The 21,803-nt window shown below is 38.1% G+C and overlaps 1 protein-coding gene across 4 annotated transcripts in view; it reads left to right on the top strand.

Moving 5' to 3' along the window:
• Positions 1–21,803, top strand: part of PPP4R4 (protein phosphatase 4 regulatory subunit 4) — a 131,727-nt gene that overhangs the window by 107,632 nt on the left and 2,292 nt on the right. For 3 of the 4 annotated variants that reach the window (XM_049897779.1, XM_049897780.1, XM_049897781.1), the window contains 5 exons: positions 14,347–14,416; positions 15,534–15,617; positions 15,907–16,000; positions 17,293–17,363; positions 20,642–20,789. In XM_049897779.1, the coding sequence (XP_049753736.1) occupies positions 14,347–14,416; positions 15,534–15,617; positions 15,907–16,000; positions 17,293–17,363; positions 20,642–20,789 (467 nt within the window). Of the gene's footprint in view, positions 1–14,346; positions 14,417–15,533; positions 15,618–15,906; positions 16,001–17,292; positions 17,364–20,641; positions 20,790–21,803 lie in introns of those variants that run through there. The other variant, XR_007518876.1, reaches the window with a different exon arrangement.

Genomic DNA, 21,803 nt, shown 5'->3' on the forward strand with positions numbered 1-21,803 from the left:
GACTGCTGCATATTTCTCCTGCAGAGCAGCAGGTGGGATTGAACGGCCTACCTTTTGGTTAGCAGAACCGCTAACCTTTTGGTTAGCAGCTGTTTTAACCACTGTGCCACCAGGACTCCTATGAATATACCAAAATTTGTTTATCCGGATACTCCTTTTTTTTTTTGGCGGGGGGGACTTTTTTTGTTTGTTTATTGTTGTAAAAATATAGTTAACACAGCATTTGCCAGTTCAACATTTTTCATGTGTCCAATTCAGTAACAACAATTACATCGATCAAGTTGTGCAACCATAATCAGTATTCATTGCCACATTTACTCTTACCGTAAACAGAAACTCAGTGCTTCCTAAAAGCACCCGTGGTATTTAGTTCCTTTTCCTGATCTTTTCTGTTTTTTTCTTTCCCTTTCCTTTTTTACCCCTCTTTTCTGTGTCATTAGCTAACAGGATAGCCTTGCCCAGTAAAGGAGTTATTTCTAGCTCTGGCTTGGGTGCCAAATGTCATTTTTTTTGTTGTGTTATGCTTTAGATGAAGGTTTACAGAGGAAATTAGTTTCTTGTTAAATAATTAATACACATATCGTTTTGTGAAATCGGTTGCCAACCCTCCTTCTCAACCTTGGGTTCCCCATTTCCATGCATCCACATTTTCTGTCCCCACCTGACTTCTCGTCCTTGCCTCTGGGCTGGTGTGCCCACTTAGTCTTATATGCATGGCTGAGCTACATGTATTACTGTTGGTTTTATAAGCTTGTCTAATCTTTGGCTGAAGGGTAAACCTCAGAAGTGACTTCAGTATTGTGTTAAAAGGGTGTCCAGGGGCCATAGTCTTAGGATTTCTCCAGTCTCTGTCAGACCAGTAAGTCTGGTCTTTTTTTTGTGAGTTAGAACTTTTTTCTTTGTTTTTCTCCAGCTCTGTCTGAGACCTTTCTAGCCACCTCTTGATGGACAATTCACAGCAGTTAAGTGCTCAACTGCTAACCAAAAGGTTGGTGGTTCGAACCCACCAGCCACTCCACGGAAGAAAGATGTGGAAGTCAGCTTCCATAAAGATTGTTGTTGTTGTTGTTAGGTGCCATAGAGTTGGTTCCAGCTTATCACAACCCTGTGTACAGCAGAATGAAACACTGACCGATCCTGTACAATTCTCACAATTGTTGTTATGCTCGAGCCCGTTGTTCCAGCCACAGTGTCTACCTATCTCATTGAGGATCTTCCTCTTTTTTGCTGACCCCCCACTTTACCAAGCATGATATCCTTCTCCAGGGATTGATTTCACCTGGCAAGATCCACTGGTATAATCGCCATTTATATTGTTGAAAAAATTGGAAATTGTCAAAAATGAAATAAATATCAATATCTCAGGCATTAGTCAGTTGAAATGGACTGGTATTAAACAATCCTATGGTCTGCTATGCTGGGAATGACAAATTGAAGAGGAATGGCGTTACATTCATCAAAAAGAACATTTCAAGATCTCTCCTGAAGTACAATGCTGTCAATGATAGGTTAATATCCATGTACCTACAAGAAAGACCATTACTATGACTACTATTCAAATTTACACACCAATCACTAAGGCAAAAGATGAAGAAATTGAAAATATTTACCAATTTCTGCAGTCTGAAATTGATCAAACATGCAGTCAGGGCACCTTGATTACTACTGGTGAATGGAATGCCAAAGTGGGAAACAAAGAAGAAGGATCGATGATTGGAAAATATGGCCTTGGTGATAGAAATGATGCCAGAGATAGCATGACAGAATTTTGTAAGACCAATGACTTCTTCATTGCAAATACCTTTTTTTCATCATCATAAACAGCAACTATACACGTGGACCTCACCAGATGGAAAACACAGGAATCAAATAGACTACATCTGTGGAAGGAGATGTTGGAAAAGCTCAATTTCATCAGTCAGAACAAGTTCAGATGCTGAATATGCAACAGACCATCAGTTACCCATATGCAAGTTGAAGCTGAAGAAAATTACAAGTCCATGAGAGCCAAAGTACGACCTTGAGTGTACCCCAACTGAATTTAGAGACCATCTCAAGAAGAGATTTGATGCATTGAACACTAATGACCAAAGACCAGATGAGTTGTGGAATGACATCAAGGACATCATGCACGATGAAAGCAAGAGGTCATTAAAAAGACAGGAAAGAAAGAAAAGACCAAAATGGATGTCAGAAGAGATTCTGAAACTTGCTCTTGAACGTACAGTAGCTAAAGCAAAAGGAAGAAATGATGAAGTAGGAGACCTGAACAGAAGATTTCAAAGGGCAACTCAAGAAGACAAAGTAAAGTATTATAATAAAATGTGCAAAGACCTGGAGATAGAAAACCAAAAGGGAAGAACATGCTCGGCATTTCTCAAGCAGAAGAAACAGTTCAAACCTCATGTTGCAATATTGAAGGATTCTACTGGGAAACTATTAAACGATGAAGGAAGGATCAAAAGAAGATGAAAGGAATACACAGAGTCACTGTACCAAAAAGAATTGGTTGACATTCAACCATTTCAGGAGTTAGCATATTATCAAGAACTGATGGTACTGAAGGAAGAGGTCCAAGCTTTACTGAAGGCATTGGTGAAAAAATGAGGCTCCAGGAATTGACGGAATACCAATTGAAATGTTTCAACAAACAGATGCAGCGCTGGAAGTGCTCGCTTGTCTATGCCAAGAAATTTGGAAGACAGCTACCTGGCCAACAGACTGGAAGAGATCCATATTTGTACCCATTCCAAAGAAAGGTAATCTAACAGAATGCAGAAATTACAGAACAATGTCATTGATATCACACGTAAGTACAATTTTGCTGAAAATCATTCAAAAGTGTTTGCAGTAGTATATCCACAAGGAACTACCGGAAATTCAAGCCAGATTCAGAAGAGGACATGAAACAAGGGATATCATTGCTGATGTCAGATGGGTCCTGGCTAAAAGCAGAAAATACCAGAAAGATATTTACCTGTGTTTTATTTACTATGCTAAGGCATTAGACTCTGTGGATCATAACAAAGTATGGATAACTTTGCGAAGAATGGGAATTTCAGAACACTTAATTGTGCTCATGAGGAACCTGTACTTAGACCAAGTAATTTGAACAGAACAAGGGGATACTTTGTGATTTAAAGTCAAGAAAGGTGTGTGTTCAGCATTAGATCCTTTCACCATACTTACTCAATCTGTATGCTGAGCAAATAATTCGAAAAGCTGGACTATACGAAGAAGAACACGGCATCAGGATTAGAGAAAGACTCATTTAACAGCCTGCATTATGCAGATGACACAACCTTGCTTGCTGAAAGTGAAGGGGACTCGAAGCACTTACTGATGAAGATCAAAGACTGCAGCCTTCAGGATAGATTACACCTCAATATAAAGAAAACAAAAATCCTTACAACTGGGCCAATAAGCAATATGATAAATGGACAAAAGATTGAAGTTGTCAAGGATTTCATTTTACTTGGATCCACAATCAACACCCATGGAAGCAGCAGTCAAGAAATCAAATGAGGTATTACATTGGACAGATTTACTGCAAAGCACCTCTTTAAAGTGTTAAAAATCAAAGATGTTACTTTGAGGACAGGACAAAGATGTGTCTGACCCAAGCCATGGTGTTGTCAATTGCCTCATATGCGTGCAAGAGCTGAACAATGAAGAAGGAAGACCAAAGAATTGATGCCTTTGAATTATGGTGTTGGAGAAGAATATTGAATATACCATGGACTGCCAGAAGAACAAACAAATCTGTCTTGGAAGAAGTCCAGTCAGAATGCTCCTTAGAGGCTAGGATGGTGAGACTTGGTCTCATTTACCTTGGGCATGTTATCAGGAGGGACCAGTCCCTAGAGAAGGACATCGTGCTTGATAGAGTAGAGGGTCGGTGAAATAGAAGAATACCCTCAACGAGATGGATTGACACAGTGGCTGCCACAACGGGTTCAAGCATAACGATGATTGTGAGGATGGCGCACGATGAGGTGGTGTTTTGTTCTGTCATGTATAGGGTCGCCATGAGTCGGAACCGAATCTACGGCACCTAACAGCAACATTCTTCTTTGAGTATTTGATAGAGTTCACTAATGAAACTATCTGCATCTGGCATTTTCTTTATGGTAAGGGTTTTGATAATTGGTTCAATTCCTTTAATAGATATGACTATTCAGATTTTCTATTTTTTCTTTTGTCAGTTTTTTAAAATTTTTATTTGATTTTTTAAAATAATTTTTACTGTGCTTTAAGTGAAAGTTTACAAATCAAGTCAGTCTCTCACACAAAAACCCATATACACCTTGCTACACATTCCCAATTACTCTCCCACTAATGAGACAGCCTGCTTTCTCCCTCTCTCTCTTTTCGTGTCCTTTTCACCAGCTTCTAACCCCCTCCACCCTCTCATCTCCCCTCCAGGCAGGAGATGCCAACATAGTCTCAAGTGTCCACCTGATCCAAAAAGCTCACTCCTCACCAGCGTCCCTCTCCAACCCATTGTCCAGTCCAATCCATGTTTGAAGAGTTGGCTTCGGGAATGGTTCCTGTCCTGGGCCAACAGAAGGTCTGGGGGCCATGACCACCAGGGTCCTTCCAGTCTCAGTCAGACCATAAAGTCTGGTCTTATGAGAATTTGGGGTCTGCATCCCACTGTTCTCCTGCTCCCTCAGGGGTTCTCTGCTGTGTTCCCTGTCAGGGCAGTCATTGGTTGTAGCCCGGCACCATCTAGTTCTTCTGGTCTCAGGATGATGTAGTTGCTGGTTCATGTGGCCCTTTCTGTCCCTTGGGCTTATAATTATCTTGTGACCTTGGTGTTCTTCATTCCACTTTGATCCAGGTGGGTTGAGACCAACTGATGCATCTTAGATGGCTGCTTGCTAGCTTTTAAGACCCCAGACGCCACTCTTCAAAGTGGGATGCAGAATGTTTTGTTAATAGATTTTATTATGCCAATTGACTTAGATGTCCCCTGAAACCATGGTTCCCAGACCCCTGCCCCGGCTACACTGGCCTTTGAAGCATTCAGTTTATTCAGGAAACTTCTTTGCTTTTGGTGTAGTCCAATTGTGCTGACCTCCCCTGTTCTGTGTCCTGTCTTTCCCTTCACCTAAAGTAGTTCTTACCTACTATCTAATTAGTGAGAACCCCCTCCCACCCTCCTTCCCTCCCCCTTCTCATAACCACAAAAGAATGTTTTCTTCTCAGTTTAAACTATTTCTCAAGTGCTTATAATAGTGGTCTTATACAATATTTGTCCTTTTGTAGCTGACTAATTTCACTCAGCATAATGCCTTCCAGGTTCCTCCATGTTATGAAATGTTTCCCAGATTCCTCACTGTTCTTTATCGATGCGTAGTATTCCATTGTGTGAATGTACCATAGTTTATTTATCCATTCATCCATTGATGGACACCTTGGTTGCTTCCGTGTTTTTGCTACTGTAAACAGTGCTGCAATAAACATGGGCGTGCATATATCTGTTTGTGTAAAGGCTCTTATTTCTCTAGGATATATTCCAAGGAGTGGGATTGCTGGATCCTATGGTAGTTCTATTTTAAGGAAGCGCCAAATCAATTTCCAAAGTGGTTGTACCATTTGACATTCCTACCAGCAGTGTAGAAGTGTTCCAATCTCTCCACAGCCTCTCCAACATTTATTCTTTTGTGTTTTTTGGATTAATGCCAGCCTTGTTGGAGTGAAATGAAATCTCACTGTAGTTTTGATCTGCATTTCTCTAATGGCTAATGATCATGAACGTTTCCTCATATATCTGTTAGCTACCTGAATGTCTTCTTTAGTGAAGTGTCTATTCATATCTTTTGCCCATTTTTTAATTGGGTTATTTGTCTTTTTGCAGTTGAGTTTTTGCAGTATTATGTAGATTTTAGAGATCAGGCGCTGATCCGAAATGTCACAGCTGAAAACTTTTTCCCAGTCTGTAGGTAGTCTTTTTACTCTTTTGGTGAAGTCTTTGGATGAGCATAGGTGTTTGATTTTTAGGAGCTCCCAGTTACCTAGTCTTCTATGTTCTTTATAATGTTTTCTATACTGTTTATGCCATGTATTAGGGCTCCTAACATTGTCCCTATTTTTTCTTCCATGATCTTTATTGTTTTAGATTTTATATTTAGGTCTTTGACCCATTTTGAGTTAGTTTTTGTGCATGGAGTGAGGTATGGGTCTTGTTTCATTTTTTTTTGCAGATGGATATCCAGTTCTGCCAGCACCATTTGTTAAAAAGACTGTCTTTTCCCCATTTAACTGTTTTGGGGCCTTTGTCAAATATCAGCTGCTCATATGTGGATGGATTTACATCTGGATTCTCAATTCTGTTCCATTGGTCCATGTGTCTGTTGTTGTACCAATACCAGGCTGTTTTGACTACTGTGGCGGTGTAATAGGTTCTAAAATCAGGTAAAGTAAGGCCTTCTACTTTGTTCTTCTTTTTCAGTAATCCCTTATTTATCCGGGGCCTCTTTCACTTCCATATGAAGTTGGTGATTTGTTTCTCCATCTCATTAAAGAATCTCGTTGGGATTTGGATCAGAATTGCATTAAATGTATAGATTGCTTTTGGTAGAATAGACATTTTTATAATGTTAAGCCTTCCTATCCATGAGCAAGGTATGTTCTTCCACTTAAGTAAGTCTCTTTTGGTTTCTTGCAGAAGTGTACTGTAGTTTTCTTCGTATAAGTCTTTTACATCTCTGGTAAGATTTACTCCTAAGTATTTTATCTTCTTGGGGGCTACTGTAAATGGCATTGATTTGGTGATTTCCTCTTCGATGTTCTTTTTGTTGGTGTAGAGGAATCCAACTGATTTTTGTATGTTTATCTTGTATCCTGATACTCTGCTGAACTCTTCTATTAGTTTCAGTAGTTTTCTTGAGGATTCCTTAGGGTTTTCTGTGTGTAAGATCATGTCATCTGCAAATAGAGATACTTTGACTTCTTCCTTGCCAATCTGGATGCCCTTTATTTCTTTATCTAGACTAATTGCTCTGGCTAGGACTTCCAGCACAAAGTTGAGTAAGAGTGGTGATAAAGGGCATCCTTGTCTGCTTTCCGATCTCAATGGGAATGTTTTCAGGCTCTCTCCATTTAGGGTGATGTTGGCTGTTAGCTTTGTATAAATGCCCTTTATTATGTTGAGAAATTTTCCTTCTATTCCTATTTTGCTGAGAGTTTTTATCATGAATGAGTGTTGAGCTTTGTCAAATGCCTTTTCTGCATCAATTGATAAAATCATGTGATTCTTGTCTTTTGTTTTGCTCACATGATGAATTATATTCATAGTTTCTCTAATGTTGAACCATCCCTGCATACCTGGTATGAATCCCACTTGGTCATGGTGACTTATTTTTTTGATATGTTGTTGAATTCTATTGGCTAGCATTTGGTTGAGGATTTTTGCATCTACATTCATGAGGGATATAGGTCTATAATTTTCTTTTCTTGTGGTGTCTTTACCTGGTCTTGGTATCAGGGATATGGTGGCTTCATAGAATGAATTTGGTAGTATTCCATCATTTTCTATGCTCTGAAATACCTTTAGTAGTAGTGGTGTTAACTCTTCTCTGAAAGTTTGGTAAAACTCTGCGGTGAAGCCATCCAGACCAGGGCTTTTTTTTGTTGGGAGTTTTTTGATTACCTTTTCAATCTCTTCTTTTGTTATGGGTCTATTTAGTTGTTCTACCTCTGTTTGTGTTAGTTTAGGTAGGTAGTGTGTTTCTAGGAATTCATCCATTTCTTCTAGGTTTTCAAATTTGAGTATAGTTTTTCATAGTAATCTGATATGATTCTTTTAATTTCAGTTGGGTCTGTTGTAATATCGCTCATCTTATTTCTTATTTGGGTTATTTGCTTCCTCTCCTCTTTTTCTTTTGTCAGTTTGGCCAATGGTTTATCAATTTTGTTGAGTTTTTCAAAAAACCAGCTTTTGGTCTTGTTAATTCTTTGAATTGTTTTTCTGTTTTCTATTTCATTTCGTTCAGCTCTAATTTTTATTATTTGTTTTCTTCTGGTGCCTGAGGGTTTCTTTTGTTGCTCTCTTTTTATTTGTTCAAGTTGTGGGGATAGTTCTTTGATTTTGGCCCTTTCTTCTTTTTGGATGTGTGCATTTATTGATATAAATTGGCCTCTGAGTGCCGCTTTTGCTATGTCCCAAAGGTTCTGATAGGAAGTGTTTTCATTCTCATTGGATTCTATGAATTTCTTTATTCCATCCTTAATGTCTTCTATAATCCAGTCTTTTTTCAGCAGGGTATTGTTCAGTTTCCAAGTGTTGGATTTCTTTTCCCTGCTTTTCCTGTTATTGATTTCCACTTTTATGGCCTTATGGTCAGAGAAGATGCTTTGTAATATTTCAATGTTTTAGATTCTGCTGAGTCTTGCTTTATGACCTAATATGTGGTCTATTCTAGAGAATGTTCCATGTGCACTAGAAAAGTAAGTATAGTTGGTTGCTGTTGGGTGGAGTGTTCTGTATATGTCTACAAGGTCAAGTTGGTTGATTGTGGCATTTAGATATTCGGTGTCTTTATTGAGCTTCTTTCTGGATGTCCTGTCCTTCACCGAAAGTGGTGTGTTGAAGTCTCCTACTATTATTGTGGAGCTGTCTGTCTCACTTTTCAATGTTGATAGAGTTTGTTTTATGTATCTTGCAGCCCTGTCATTGGGTGCATAAATATTTAAAGTGGTTATATCTTCTTGGTGTGTTGTCCCTTTAATCATTATATAGTGTCCTTCCTTATCCTTTCTGATGGATTTAACTTTAAAGTCTATTTCGTCAGAAATTAATATTGCCACTTCTGCTCTTTTTTGATTGTTGTTTGCTTGATATGTTTTTTTCCATCCTTTGAGTTTTAGTTTGTTTGTGTCTCTAAGTGTAAGGTGTGTCTCTTGTAGGCAGCATATAGACGGATCTTGTTTTTTAATCCATTCTGCCACTCTCTGTCTCTTTATTGGTGCATTTAGTCCATTGATATTCAGGGTAATTATGGATAGGTATGAATTTCGTGCTATCATTTTGATGTCTTTTTTTGTGTGTTGACAGCTTCTTTTTCCCCACTTGATTTTATGTGCTGAGTAGATTTTCTTTATATATTGTCCTTTCCTCGTATTTGTTGTTGTTGATTTTGTTTCTGCTGAGTCTGTATTTTTCCCTTGTATCTTATTTTGATGAGTAGGATAGTTTGTCTCCTTTGTGGTTACCTTATTATTTACCCTTATTTTTCTAAATTTATAACTAACTTTTATTTCTTTGTATCGCCGTATCTTCCTCTCCATGTGGAAGGTGTATGATTACATTTCTTAGTCCCTCTTTATTATCTTAATGTTGTCTTCTTGTATATAATAACATCGCCATTACCCTGTGTTGGCCTTTTTTTTTTTTTTTAAATCTTGCTTTGTTTTTTTTTTTTTGATTTGCCTGTCTGGGTTGACTTCTGGTTGCTCTGCCCAGTGTTCTAGTCTTGGGTCAATACCTGATATTATTGATTTTCTAACCAAAGAACTCCCTTTAGTATTTCTTGTAGTTTTGGTTTGGTTTTTATGAATTCCCTCAACTTGTGTTTATCTGGAAATGTCTTAAGTTCACCTTCATATTTAAGAGACAGTTTTGATGGATATATGGTTCTTGGCAGGCAATTTTTTTCCTTCAATTTTTTGAATATGTCATCCCATTGCCTTCTTGCCTGCATGGTTTCTGCCGAGTAGTCCGAGCTTATTCTTATTGGCTCTCCCTTGTAGGTGACTTTTCTTTTATCCCTCGCTGCTCTTATAATTGTCTCCTTATCTTTGGTTTTGGCAAGCTTGATTATAATATGTCTGGGTGACTTTCTTCTAAGATCTACCTTATGTGGAGTTCGATGAGCATCTTGGATGATATCTTCTCATCTTTCACAATATCAGGGAAGTTTTCTGCCAACAGATCCTCAACAATTTTCTCTGTATTTTCTGTTATCCCTCCCTGTTCTGGTGCTCCAATTACTCCTAGGTTTTTTCTCTTGATAGAGTCCCACATGATTCTTAAGGTTTCTTCATTTTTTTTAAATTCTTTTATCTGATTTGTCTTCCAATATATTAGTGCCAAGTGATTTATCTTCAAGTTCAGAAATTCTAGCTTCTACTTGCTCAATCCTGCTCCTCTGACTTTCTATTGAGTTATCTAATTCTGTAATTTTATTGTTAATCTTCTGAATTTCTGATTGCTGTCTATCTATGGATTTTTCCAGCTTATTAAACTTTTCATTATGTTCCTGAATAATCTTTCTGATTTCTTCAGTTGCTTTATCTTTGTGTTCCTTGGCTTATTGTGCATATTGCCTCATTTCCTTCCTGATGTCTTGAGGGGTTCTGTATATTAAACTTTTGTATTCTGCATCTGGTAATTCCAGGAATGCACTTTCATCTAAAAGATCCCTGGATTCTTTGTTTTGAGAGCCTGTTGAGGTGATCATGGCCTGTTTCTTTATGTGACTTGATATTGACTGTTGTCTCTGAGCCATCTATAAGTTATTGTATTTAGTTTATGCTTGCTTACTGTGTCATAGCTTCTTGCTTTGTTTTTGTTTTGGTATACCCCTATGGGTTGCTTGAGTGAGCTAGCTTGATTATTTTCGCCTTTGGAGCTCTGGTGTCCTATCCCCAGCTGGCTAGAGCTGTTATCAGGTATATCAGTCTAGGAGTCCATTCAGTTTTCTTGTATGAATTCAGCTCAGGTTTCCAGGTAGCTGATATCAAGTATGTGGTACAGGCTGTGTCCTACAGTCTTAGAGGGCAGGGGTGATTGGCGTATATACCCATATCTGATTGCAGCAGGGGATCATGCTCTGAACAAGGCAGGGGGCTGAGAACCTACCCCCAGGTGTCTCTGAGGAAAATGCGTCTCTGTTCCCTAGAGTGTGCTGGTGGGTGGGCTCTGCAGAGGGGCTATGGGCACCCAAAGATTTTGTTGTAAGGACTGGGAGGTACCAGTTATCCCTGGGCCCCTGTCGCTGGTGGCTGGGTGACCCAAGTGGAGCCACCAGTCCTTAGGTCCCTGTTGTAGGTAGGCGAGGACCTTGTTTAATAGGCAAAGCAATGTCAAACATCAAACCCCCACCTCTCCACTGCACCGCTGAAATGGTTGGAGTTTGCCAACAAGGGCCTATTCTCTGGAAATAGGCCCACACAGGTCCATGCAGAAGGGAGAGGTGCTCAAGGTCCATGGACGGTTTATGCCTGGACAGGAGCTGCTTCTGTCCTGAGCTCCCCCAGTTAATGGAGCTGGAAAATTATCTTTTCCCCCCAGTTGCAATTTTTTTCCTTCCCCAAGGCCGGGAGTATCGTTCCAGGTGCTCACCAGGGTCTATCTCAGGCCCAGGGATTCAGCCACTGAAGCTGGGTTGGGGGTGGGGGGTGGTGGGGTAAAATACATGCAAGTAGTTAGCTTTTGTTGAGAGCGCCCTTCTGCTCAGGTTCCGGAGGTGTGAGTGGGCTGTGTGGCTGCTGTGGATGCTGCTTCTTCCTGAGGGAACTGTGGCCCAACTCTAGGACCAGCCGGCCACTGCCACTCCGGGAATGGTGCCTGAGGGTTCCCCGCGATTCAGGTCCGGCAACTCCTCTCCGCTTCTGAACGGCCTGTTCCTCCCCCTGCCCCTCAGTTCCTTGTCTAAGCTTGCCTTTGATGTTCAGGGCTCCCAGCGTGTCACAAATATACTCGTTTCACTTGTTTTTTCGGGTCTTTGTTGTAAAGAGGGCTCAACAGAAGCTTCTGTTTCGCCGTCTTGGCTCCGCCTTCTCTTTTGTCAGTTTTGACAAGTTGCTTCCTACCCCCTAAAATTTGTCCATTTTGTCTAAGCGGTCAAGTTTGTTGGCATAAAGTTGTTTATAATATTATCGGATTCTATTTTTTAATGTGTGTAGAATCAGTGGATATAACCCATTTCATTCCTACCTTGGTGATTTGTGTTCTTCCTCTCTTTTTTTAAAATTAGTTTTTGGTGGTTCTTCTAGAGATTATAATATACATAACTAAGCTTTTACTCTCTACTTATTGTTAATATTTTATCTTCAATATTGTCACCTAAAGTGGTAGTATTTATCATTATGACAATATCGTCACTTAAAAATGTTAATGGGTTCCTTTACTTACTCCACACTACTCTTTTATGTTACAGGTATCATATGAATTACGTGTATATACTTTAAAAACCCAATCAGACACTGTCGTAATTTTTACCTTAGGCCATCACGTATCTTCATCATTGCTTAGGATCCACATTTCCCTCTGGCATTTTTTTCCCCTCAGTCTGAAGAACTTTCTTTACTAGTTCTTGTAGCGCAGGTCTACTGGTGGCAAATTATCTTAGTTTTTCCTTTATCTACAATGTCCATATTTCCTCTTCATTCCTGAAGGATATTTTTTCATTGGATATAGAATTCTGAATTCACAGCCTTTTTCTTTCTACACGTTAAAGATAAGTTTCTTTCTGTCTATCTTCTGGCCTTCCTGGCATCTGGTGAAAAATATGCTGTCATCTGGATAGTTTTTCTCCTGTATGTAATATTGTTTTCCTCTAGCTACTTTCAAGATTTTTTTTTTTTAATGGGTTCGTTTTGATATGTCTAGGTGTGGTTTCATTTTAATTTATCCTGCTTTGGATGTGCTGAGCTTCCTGAATCTGTAAAGGTATGGCATCCCCCAAATTTGGGAAGGTTTGGGCCATTGTTTGTTTAAATACATGTTCTGTTCCAACTTCAACTTCTGGGTCTCCAGTTATACATATGTATTGCCCCACAGACCCATGAGGCTATATTCTTTTTTTTTTTTTTTTTTTAATAAATCTTTTTGCTCCTCAGACCAAATAATGTTTGTTGATTTATTTTCAGTGCCACTCGTCTTTCTTCTGACATGTCCATTCTGCTGTTGAGCCCATATGGTGAAATTTATTTTTTAATTTCTAATATTAAATTTGTCAGTTCTGAAATTTCCACTTGGTTCTTTTTTATATTTTTTTACTTCTCTGTTGAGAATTCTGAAACCATGAGACAAAAAACCTAAGTGGAAATCCTCTGAAAACCAAAGTGTATTGTTTTGGCAGCCTTGCAAGGCAAAGATTAGAGGTCAGGATTGCTAGTGGTAGAAGCTGTAGAGAATACAGTAGGCTCTAAAATTTTTTTTAGGAACATATGAACTAAAACCAAGACAAAAAGCAGACAATAGAAAGAGACCCACAGGTGATCCTGATATTGGAGTTAGTAGCAGAAAAGGACTTCAAGATAAACGTGATTAATATGATTAAGATAATAGAGAAAAAGATAAAATAGATGACTGGTATTAAGCCCACCTAATGATATTTTTATTTTTTGGTATTATGTGTTTCATTGTCAGTTTTAGAATTTCCACTTGATTCTTCTTTACGGAGTTCAGCTCTCTATAGAAATTCATTATTGTGTCGTCTATGTCCTCCATCTTTATTTTCCATGTGCACTTGAAAAGAATGTATGTTTTTCTATTTCTTGAGTGCAGTGTTCTGTACATGTCAGTTAGGTCAAGTTTGTTCAAAACTCGATATCTTCATTTTTTTTTTTTTTTTTTGCTTTCTTGTTCTTTTGGTATAAGGGGCTCCTCCTGGGTTTTGGTAATGTTTTGTTTCTTGATCGGGGAGCTGGTCTGTTCACTTTATGAAAATTTATTGAACTGTATACATATAATTTGTTCACATTTCTGTATGTATATTATACTTGGATAAGACATTTACCAAAAATACCCAAGAGACCATTTCCTTTTCTCTCAATCATTTTAAAGAAAAATATTATTCTGCTATTTACCAAGCGTAAATTGAAATGACCAGTTGTAACAAATATTTTGCTGATGAGAATCTGTAAATACCTTCTAGAAAATAAGGGCCCATTGATGGAGTCCCTGGGTGATGTAAACAGTTAATGCACTCCACTGCTTGTCAAGAGGTTGGAGGTTCAAGTCCACCCAGAGGCACTTTGGCAGAAAGGCCTGGTGGTCTGCTTCTGAACAATAACAATCAGCCATAGAAAACCCTCTGGAGCACATTCCAACCTGACACACATGAGGCCACCATGAGTCAGAGCCTGCTCGATGGCAACTGGTTTTCTAGTAGTGATCCCAAACTCAGCGTTGTAGCTTGACAGAGCCCCAAGAGCACAAACAAATCTGGAAGAGTCCTGACTTCCTTAGGCACTAATTTGAGGGAAAAAAAATTTTAAGCATTTTTGTGAATTGGTTTTGTATCCGTAAAACTTAGAGTCGTTTCTCATTAAGAGAATTTCCTGAATTTGTTTAAACTGTACCTTTAATGCTAAGGAAATGTTTAATAACAGGAACAATTAGAGAAAGAGAAGGCACAGAATGATGGAAGGCCGGCGAGTGATAAAGTCTTTGAAAAGAAACGTAAGTAGCTTCCCCCTGCCTTCACCACTCAGCTATACAATTGGTGTTGCCTCCTGGCTTTCTGAAAGACCATGCGGAGTTATTTATATGATATGGACACTTGTCTCACCTTCTTTCATCTTGTTAAAAAGTTGTTTTCAATAATTAGCTGCTTAATGTGGTACAGATGTTAAGAATACATGAATAAATGATGGAGATCAGCGTGGAGGTCTAAGTCCTTCGAAAGGGAAGCTTAGTGTAGTGTCTGGGGTCTTAAGAGCTTGCAAGTGGCCAAGCGGGCGATAACAGTAAATCTCCATTCACCTCAAGTAGCAGAGAATGAAGGAAAGTCAGGAATCGGAGGAGGAAATGTTGCCAACATCTTCCACCTGTGCCTTCGGACTAGAAGAACTGCAGGGTGCTACTGTTACTAAACAATTTGATCTAAGAGTCTATAGGAGAATCCTGATTAAAAGGGGGGGCGGGGACATGAAACAGAATTTCAAATTCTGAATGTAGTCCATACCTTCTGGAGCCATTAAGACTGGACAAATACCTGAAACTATTGCCCTGAAGTAATCTTTAAATCTTAAACCTCAAACGAAGCCTTTCCCTGGAGGTCTGCTTAGACCCAAACAACAGTTTAGCTTTTGTAAAGTATATCTGCCTTGAGCACTGACCTCTTTCAGAGATTTATGTTTGTAGGATCAAGTTGACAACCATGTCAAAATGTTAGTTAAGAAGCTTAAGTAGCAGAGAGCTTCTGTTAATAATGGTAGAATAAGTTGGAAAAGGATAGCAAGAACCATTATACTACTAGAAGAACGTAAACAGTGTTACTGAATTATACATGTAGAGTTTCTTGAAATGGTGTATCCTTTGCTGTGTATATTTTCACCAAATAAATAAACAAACAAGTAGAAAAGCTTAAGGTAACTCTGATAGTAATAAGCAATAATAAGATTGTGATATTGATCACTGAGTAACAAAGAATGAAATATGAAAAGTACAAATGTTTGGAAAACAGTGTTGCTTATCCAGGGATAGTGATTCATATTTTCTGTGTTGTCTTATGTATTTATAGAGCTTAATAAGGACTCAGAGGAAAGTATAGAACTTAAAACAGGCTTTATTTTAGGTAGAGACACCAAGACACCAACAAATCTGCCCAAGAGCATTCCTGTTTCTGTCCCTGGGCCCTCTTCTGCCAACCCATCGACAAGTAAGAAATAGTTTTTGTTTATGTCTCTTTTATAAATATTAATTTCAGACAAAGTCACACTAATGAGATATATTGTTCTCAAGCACCTCTTGCTCTTTACTGTTTGTTTTGGTAGTTCTTAGTGGGTAGTACGACAAAGATACGTTCTAGGCAGCTCAAACTAAGGAAAGAAAGCGAGACTCATCTGTGCTTTACTGAAAATGATGGTAGCTGGGGAGGGGATGGGAATTAGGGCAGACAAGGGTGAATTGAACAGTTGCATTTTCCTCATTTCTGTTTATTACTCCAGGCAAAGAAATCAAGAAATCCAAATTGATTCGAAGCCAGTCTTTTAATAATCAAGCTTTTCACGCAAAATATGGCAACTTAGACAAGTGCACTGGGTATGACTTGTCAGCTTTTTAATTTAATTTTTTGTTTTATAGTCTCACATCTTTGTGTATTTATTTTGTTATGAAAATAAACCAAGTTAATTGTGAGTTTTTTATAGGACAGTAATTAGTTTTCTTCTGAAAAGGTTGTTACATTAAAAAAAATAAAAGTCTACTAATTTGTATAAGAGTAGGTATCCTAGCACTGTAGGAAGAATAGTGCCCCGGCATTACGTAATAACATCATGGAATCCGTGTATGGTTTTATGAGGAAGGTGGTGCTGTATTACATACGACACTTCTGAATGGATGTGGGTGTGCCTGAGCCATTTAATACGTAAATCCATTTGCTATCAATGTTGTTTCTGTCTGTTAAGAAGCCACTGACATGTTCCTTTGGTAAAGTATCATAACAGAGCTCCCTTGAAAAATGATGCCTGTCTGGTTTTCCACTCAGCTCAGAAGGCAAAATTATAAACAGTTAAGATAAGGAGAGAATTAGCATTAATTAAACAACTCTAATTTTTTTATAAACCAAAAACTAAACCCACTGCCATTGAGTCAATTGCCACTCATAGCAACCCTACAGGACAGAGTAGAACTGCCCCATAGGGCTGTAAATCTTTAGGGGAGTAGACTGCCACATGTTTCTCCTCCAGAGCAGCTGGTGGGTTCAAACCTTTTGGTTAGCAGTCGAGCTCTTAACGACTGTGCCACCAGGGATCCTTATGATTTTTTTCATAGGCGCTGTATAATACAGAATATAAGAGCTGCATATCAATTGACAAGTAAAATAATTTTAAGAAAGTGTAAATGCTTCTAGAAGTATTCACTTATTTATCGAGATAAATAACATTGTACCAAAAAAAAAAAAAAAAACCCACACATTTTTCTTTTATTAAAGATAGTCTAGTCCAGATTTTCAGCAATTTCTGGACATTTTCAGTACATCCATCTAGAGTTTCTATCCAGTAGGGTGACCTGAAGAGGGATAAAAGGAATTAGAGATAAAGGTCAGTTGTTGCCAAGAAAATTTTACCATCTCACCTGTGTTAGCTGAACATTAAAAGAAAAATTGTTATTCTGATGCAGAGGTTTAAGAAAGCTCTTTTAAGTTACAAAGTAAGGGTTATGAGACCTGAAATCTAAAAATAAATGAGAAATAAAAGCAGCAAAGGTATTTCATAAACAGTAGGAGAAAATATTGAAAAAGAGGGGTGGGGCTGAAACAGACCAAGTGCTAGCTGACCATGACTGAAAGAAGCATGTTCTTGAATTTTACACTAAATGATGTTCTTTTCTAGTAAAAGCTCTGCAGCAGGATATGCACCTCCAGCCTCAGGGTTAACAAAGAGTTCTGTACTTTCACTAACTGGTAAGTAGCAATCTGAGCACTTCCGAAACATGATTAAAAAAAAAAAATCTTAAATAACCCGATTTAAAAAAAATTCCTAGATACAGTGTTTCTCCTAAATTTATGTCTTTATCAAATCCCTAAGAAATGAAGCTTTCCCATAGCAATTGAGGGAATACTTGACTACATGTATTACTCCGTTTTCACTGTGTTAAGGCCAATAATTCAATGCTTTTAGAAGAGAAAAAGGGCAAAATGATAGGATAAGTTTCATCACAGCCTGAGGGACTGCAGAAACATAGACTAAACATTTTTTGCAGTCATTTTTAAGGACGTTAAGAACAGTAGGTCTTCACTGTGACCATATGCATCCTACAAAATACTTGACTAATGTCCCTTAAAACTGTCAAGGTCATCAAAAACAAAGGAAAGCCTGAGGAACTTACAGCTAAGAGGAGCCTAAGTAGACATGACAACTAAATGAAATGTGGTAACCTGAATGGGACCTTGGAACAGAAAAAGGCATTAGATTAAAAAATCAGGAAACTGAATGAACTATGGACTTTAGTTAATAATAATGTATCAATATTGATTGATTTATTGTAATAAATGTAGCATATTAATGTGAGATCTTAACAATTAGGGAAATTGTAAGAAGGATATGTGGGAATTCTCTGTACTCATCTCAATTTTCCTGCAAATCTAAACTGTTGGAAAGGTATATTTGAAAATACAATTTACAATAGCTTCAAAAACATTAAATGTTTAGGGATAAATTTGACACAATGTGTATAATATATACACTAAAAACTTCAAAACATTGCTGAAAGAAATCAAAGATCTAAATAAATGGAGAGATAAACCATGTTTATGGATTAGAAGACTTAACATATTACAATGTCAGTACTTTCTAAATTGATCCATAGATTCAATACAATCAAAATTCCTGCAGTCTTTTTGCAGACATTTATAAGCCGATTCTAAAATCTATATAAAAATGCAAAAGACCTAATATAGCCAAAACAGTTTTGAAAAAGACAAAGTTAGAGAACTTAAACTACTTGATTTCAACACTTACATAAAGCTGTAGTAATCAAGACAGTGTGACCATATTGACATATTTGGTCAATTGATTTTCAACAGAGGCTCCAAGATAAATCAATGGTGGGAACAATTGGATGTCTATATGAAACATAAATGGACCTCAGTTCTTCGACTGTACATAAAGTTAACCCAAAATAGATTGTAAACCTAAAAGCTAAACCCATGCAATTTCTAGAGGAAAAATCAGAAGAAAGCCTCGAAATTTTGAAATAAAGGTTTCTACTAACCATGAAAGAAAAATACTAATGTATTGGACTTCATCAAAACGTAAAACTTATGCTCTTTGAAAGAGAGCATCAAGAAAATAAAGACACAGATTGGGAGAAAATATTCATAACATGTATATCTAACAAAGAACTTGTATCCAGAATATATACAGGAAATTTAAAAATCCAATAATAAGAAGGCAGCCCAATAGTAAAATGAGTAAAAGATTTGAACATTCACTTCACAGAAGAAGATAAGCAAATAGTACATGGAAAGATGCTGTCTTAGTTATCAAGTACCACTATAACAGAAATACCACAAGTAGATGGCTGTAACAAACAGAAGTCTATTCTCTCACAGCCTGGTAGGCTGGAAGTCTGAATTGAGGGTGCCAGCTTCAGGGGAAGGCTTTCTGCCTCTGTCGGCTCTGGGGGAAGGTCCTTGCCATCGATCTTCCTTGGTTGAGGAGCTTCTCAGAGCAGGGACCCTGGGTCCAAAGAACAAACTATTCTCCTGGCTCTTGTTTCCTGGTGATACGAGGTCACCCTGTCTCTTTGCTCACTACTCTCTTTTATATCTCAAAAGAGATTGACTTAAGACACAACCTAATCTTGTAGTTTGAGTCCTGCCTCATTAACATAACTGCCTCTAATCCTGCCTCATTAACATCATAGAGATAGGATTTATAACATATAGGAAAATCACATCAGATGACAGTGGTGGACAGTTACACAATAATGGGAATCATGGCCTAGCCAAGTTGATACACATTTTTGGGGGACACAATTCAATCTGTGACAGATGGTTAACATCACTAGTTATTAGGGAAATGCAACATAGAAACAATGATAAAGATAAATATGACATGCTCTACATATCACTACCCACTGCCGTCGAGTCGATTCCGACTCATAGCAACCCTATAGGACAGAGTAGGACTCCCCGATAGAGTTTCCAAGGAGCGCCTGGCAGATGTGAACTGCCGACCTCTTGGTTAGCAGCCATAGCACTTAACCACTATGCCAGATACCACGAGAATGTCTAAAATTAAAAAGGTTTACAATACCAAGAGTTTGTGAGGATATGGGATAACTAGAACTCTCATACATAGTTGGGTATGATCACTTTGGACAATAGTTTGGCAGTCTCTTATAAAGAGATATATATGTATGTGTGTGTGTGTATATATATATATATATATACAGCAAAAACCCATTGCTATCCAGTCGATTCCATAGTGACCATACGGGACAGAGTAGAACTGCCCCATAGGGTTTCCAAGTAGCAGCTGGTAGATTCAAACTGCCGACTTTTTGGTTAGCAACCAAGCTCATAACCACTGTGGCACCAGGGCTCCATCCCAGCAACTCTACTTCTAGGCATTTACTGAAGAGAAATGAAAACAGACATCCACACATAGACTTGTACACAAATGTTTAAAGCAGCTTTATTTCTAATAGAAACTGGAAACAATCCAAGTATCTATCAACAGGAGAATGGATAAACAAGTGCCATTTATGTAATTCTAGTCAATATTAAAAAGGAACAAAGTATTGATACACACAGTAACAGGAATAAATCTCAAAACAATTATCCGGAATGAAAGAAGTCAGAGCAAAAAAAAAAAAAAAAAAGTACATGCGGTATGATTTCGTTTATATAAAATTTTAGAAAATGCAAACTAATCTATAGTTACAGAAGGCAAATCAGTGGTTGCCTGGGCATGTGGGGAGGGATGGTGAGCAGGGATTATAGCGGGCATGAGGACACTTTTGGTAGCTTGATTGTGGGATGGCTTCGTGGCTGTATATGTCAAAACTTATCATACTGTATGCTGAAATTGTGCATTTATTGTTTGTAAATTACACCTTTATAAATTGAGTTGATTTAAAAAGAAAAAAAAAAATCAGCTTTAACCTTTTCTTCTCCGAGGTTAATACCGTTCTTGGTGTGTTCAACATGTCTGTCTATACACGTATCGCTTTCAGATGATTCATTCCGGACCCGTAATGCCAGCAGCCTTCCAGCTGCCTTTTCTCCTAATTCTGCATTACCAAGCACTTCACGTGGGACAAGTAACTCGGCGGAGTCAAAGAGCAGCGGAAGTAAAGATATGCAACCACGGAAGGCTGCCTTGTAAGTAATCAAGAGACACACTTCTAAGTGTTTCTCCTGCCCTTTTTCTCAGTGCAGTTTCCTTCCCACTTAAACACTTCCTAAAGAGTAGGAAGTGTCTATAATGAGGAAATGTTACAAGTTAAAAGCAGTTTTTATTACATGTGACTCTGTTAGGCTAGATACATAAAATGATTTCTGTGTGGCAGACTCTGTAATATTAGGGAACCAACAAGAAACATATAAGTGGCTCCACCTAGTATCTGAGAGCTATTTATCTTTCTGTAAAATGTTTGGATTCAGGGAATTATTTCTGAGAAAACACTGAGTGTAATTGCATCCCTTGAATGGCTAACTGGAGTATACAGTGTTGAATTGCTCAGTGCCGGAAGGATGGGTACAACTAATGCCACTTAAGACGTATTCCTCTAGCAGAAGATCCAGAGTGGCGGGTCCGGGAAACGAGAGATTTTACAGACTCTCTCCTTGTGCCTTGATGTTGAGGATGTAAAGGGCCTTTTGTTCTCCTTTTCCCTCATGGTCCTTTTTATGTGCTATTTGTATCGTGTCTGAATTGTTGAAGCCCTCGTTTCTTTTAGCTTAAACTTTAAGAGAGGACTACCATAAAAATCACCCTGAGGAGAGATCAGATCAAGGTAGAAATGATTCAGCCCAGGTGCCTGAACTGTAGCTTCAGGTTTGTCCTCTCATATGGGACACCTGAGCCTTCTAATGAGAACAGAATTTAAACAGGATTCGGATTTTCTTCTGCATATGTTTCGTCTCATTCATGGGCATTTTCTAATAAAATTTCTCAAATACATCTTTGTGGAAACGCCATGCTGGGATCTTTTTTTTTTTTAATTAAAAAAAATTTTTATTGTGCTTTAAGAGAAAGTTTTGGAGTGGTTTTAAGGAAGAGTCCAGCATAGAGTTTTTATTTATAATAAAATTTATTACAAATTTTAATTGGCTATTGGGTGTATACAAATACAGATCTGCGTACCCAACTTGATTCAGAATTTTGAAACCTTT

This window comes from Elephas maximus, chromosome 10 (assembly GCF_024166365.1).
Source record: "Elephas maximus indicus isolate mEleMax1 chromosome 10, mEleMax1 primary haplotype, whole genome shotgun sequence".
NCBI classification, from domain to species: Eukaryota; Metazoa; Chordata; class Mammalia; order Proboscidea; family Elephantidae; genus Elephas; species Elephas maximus.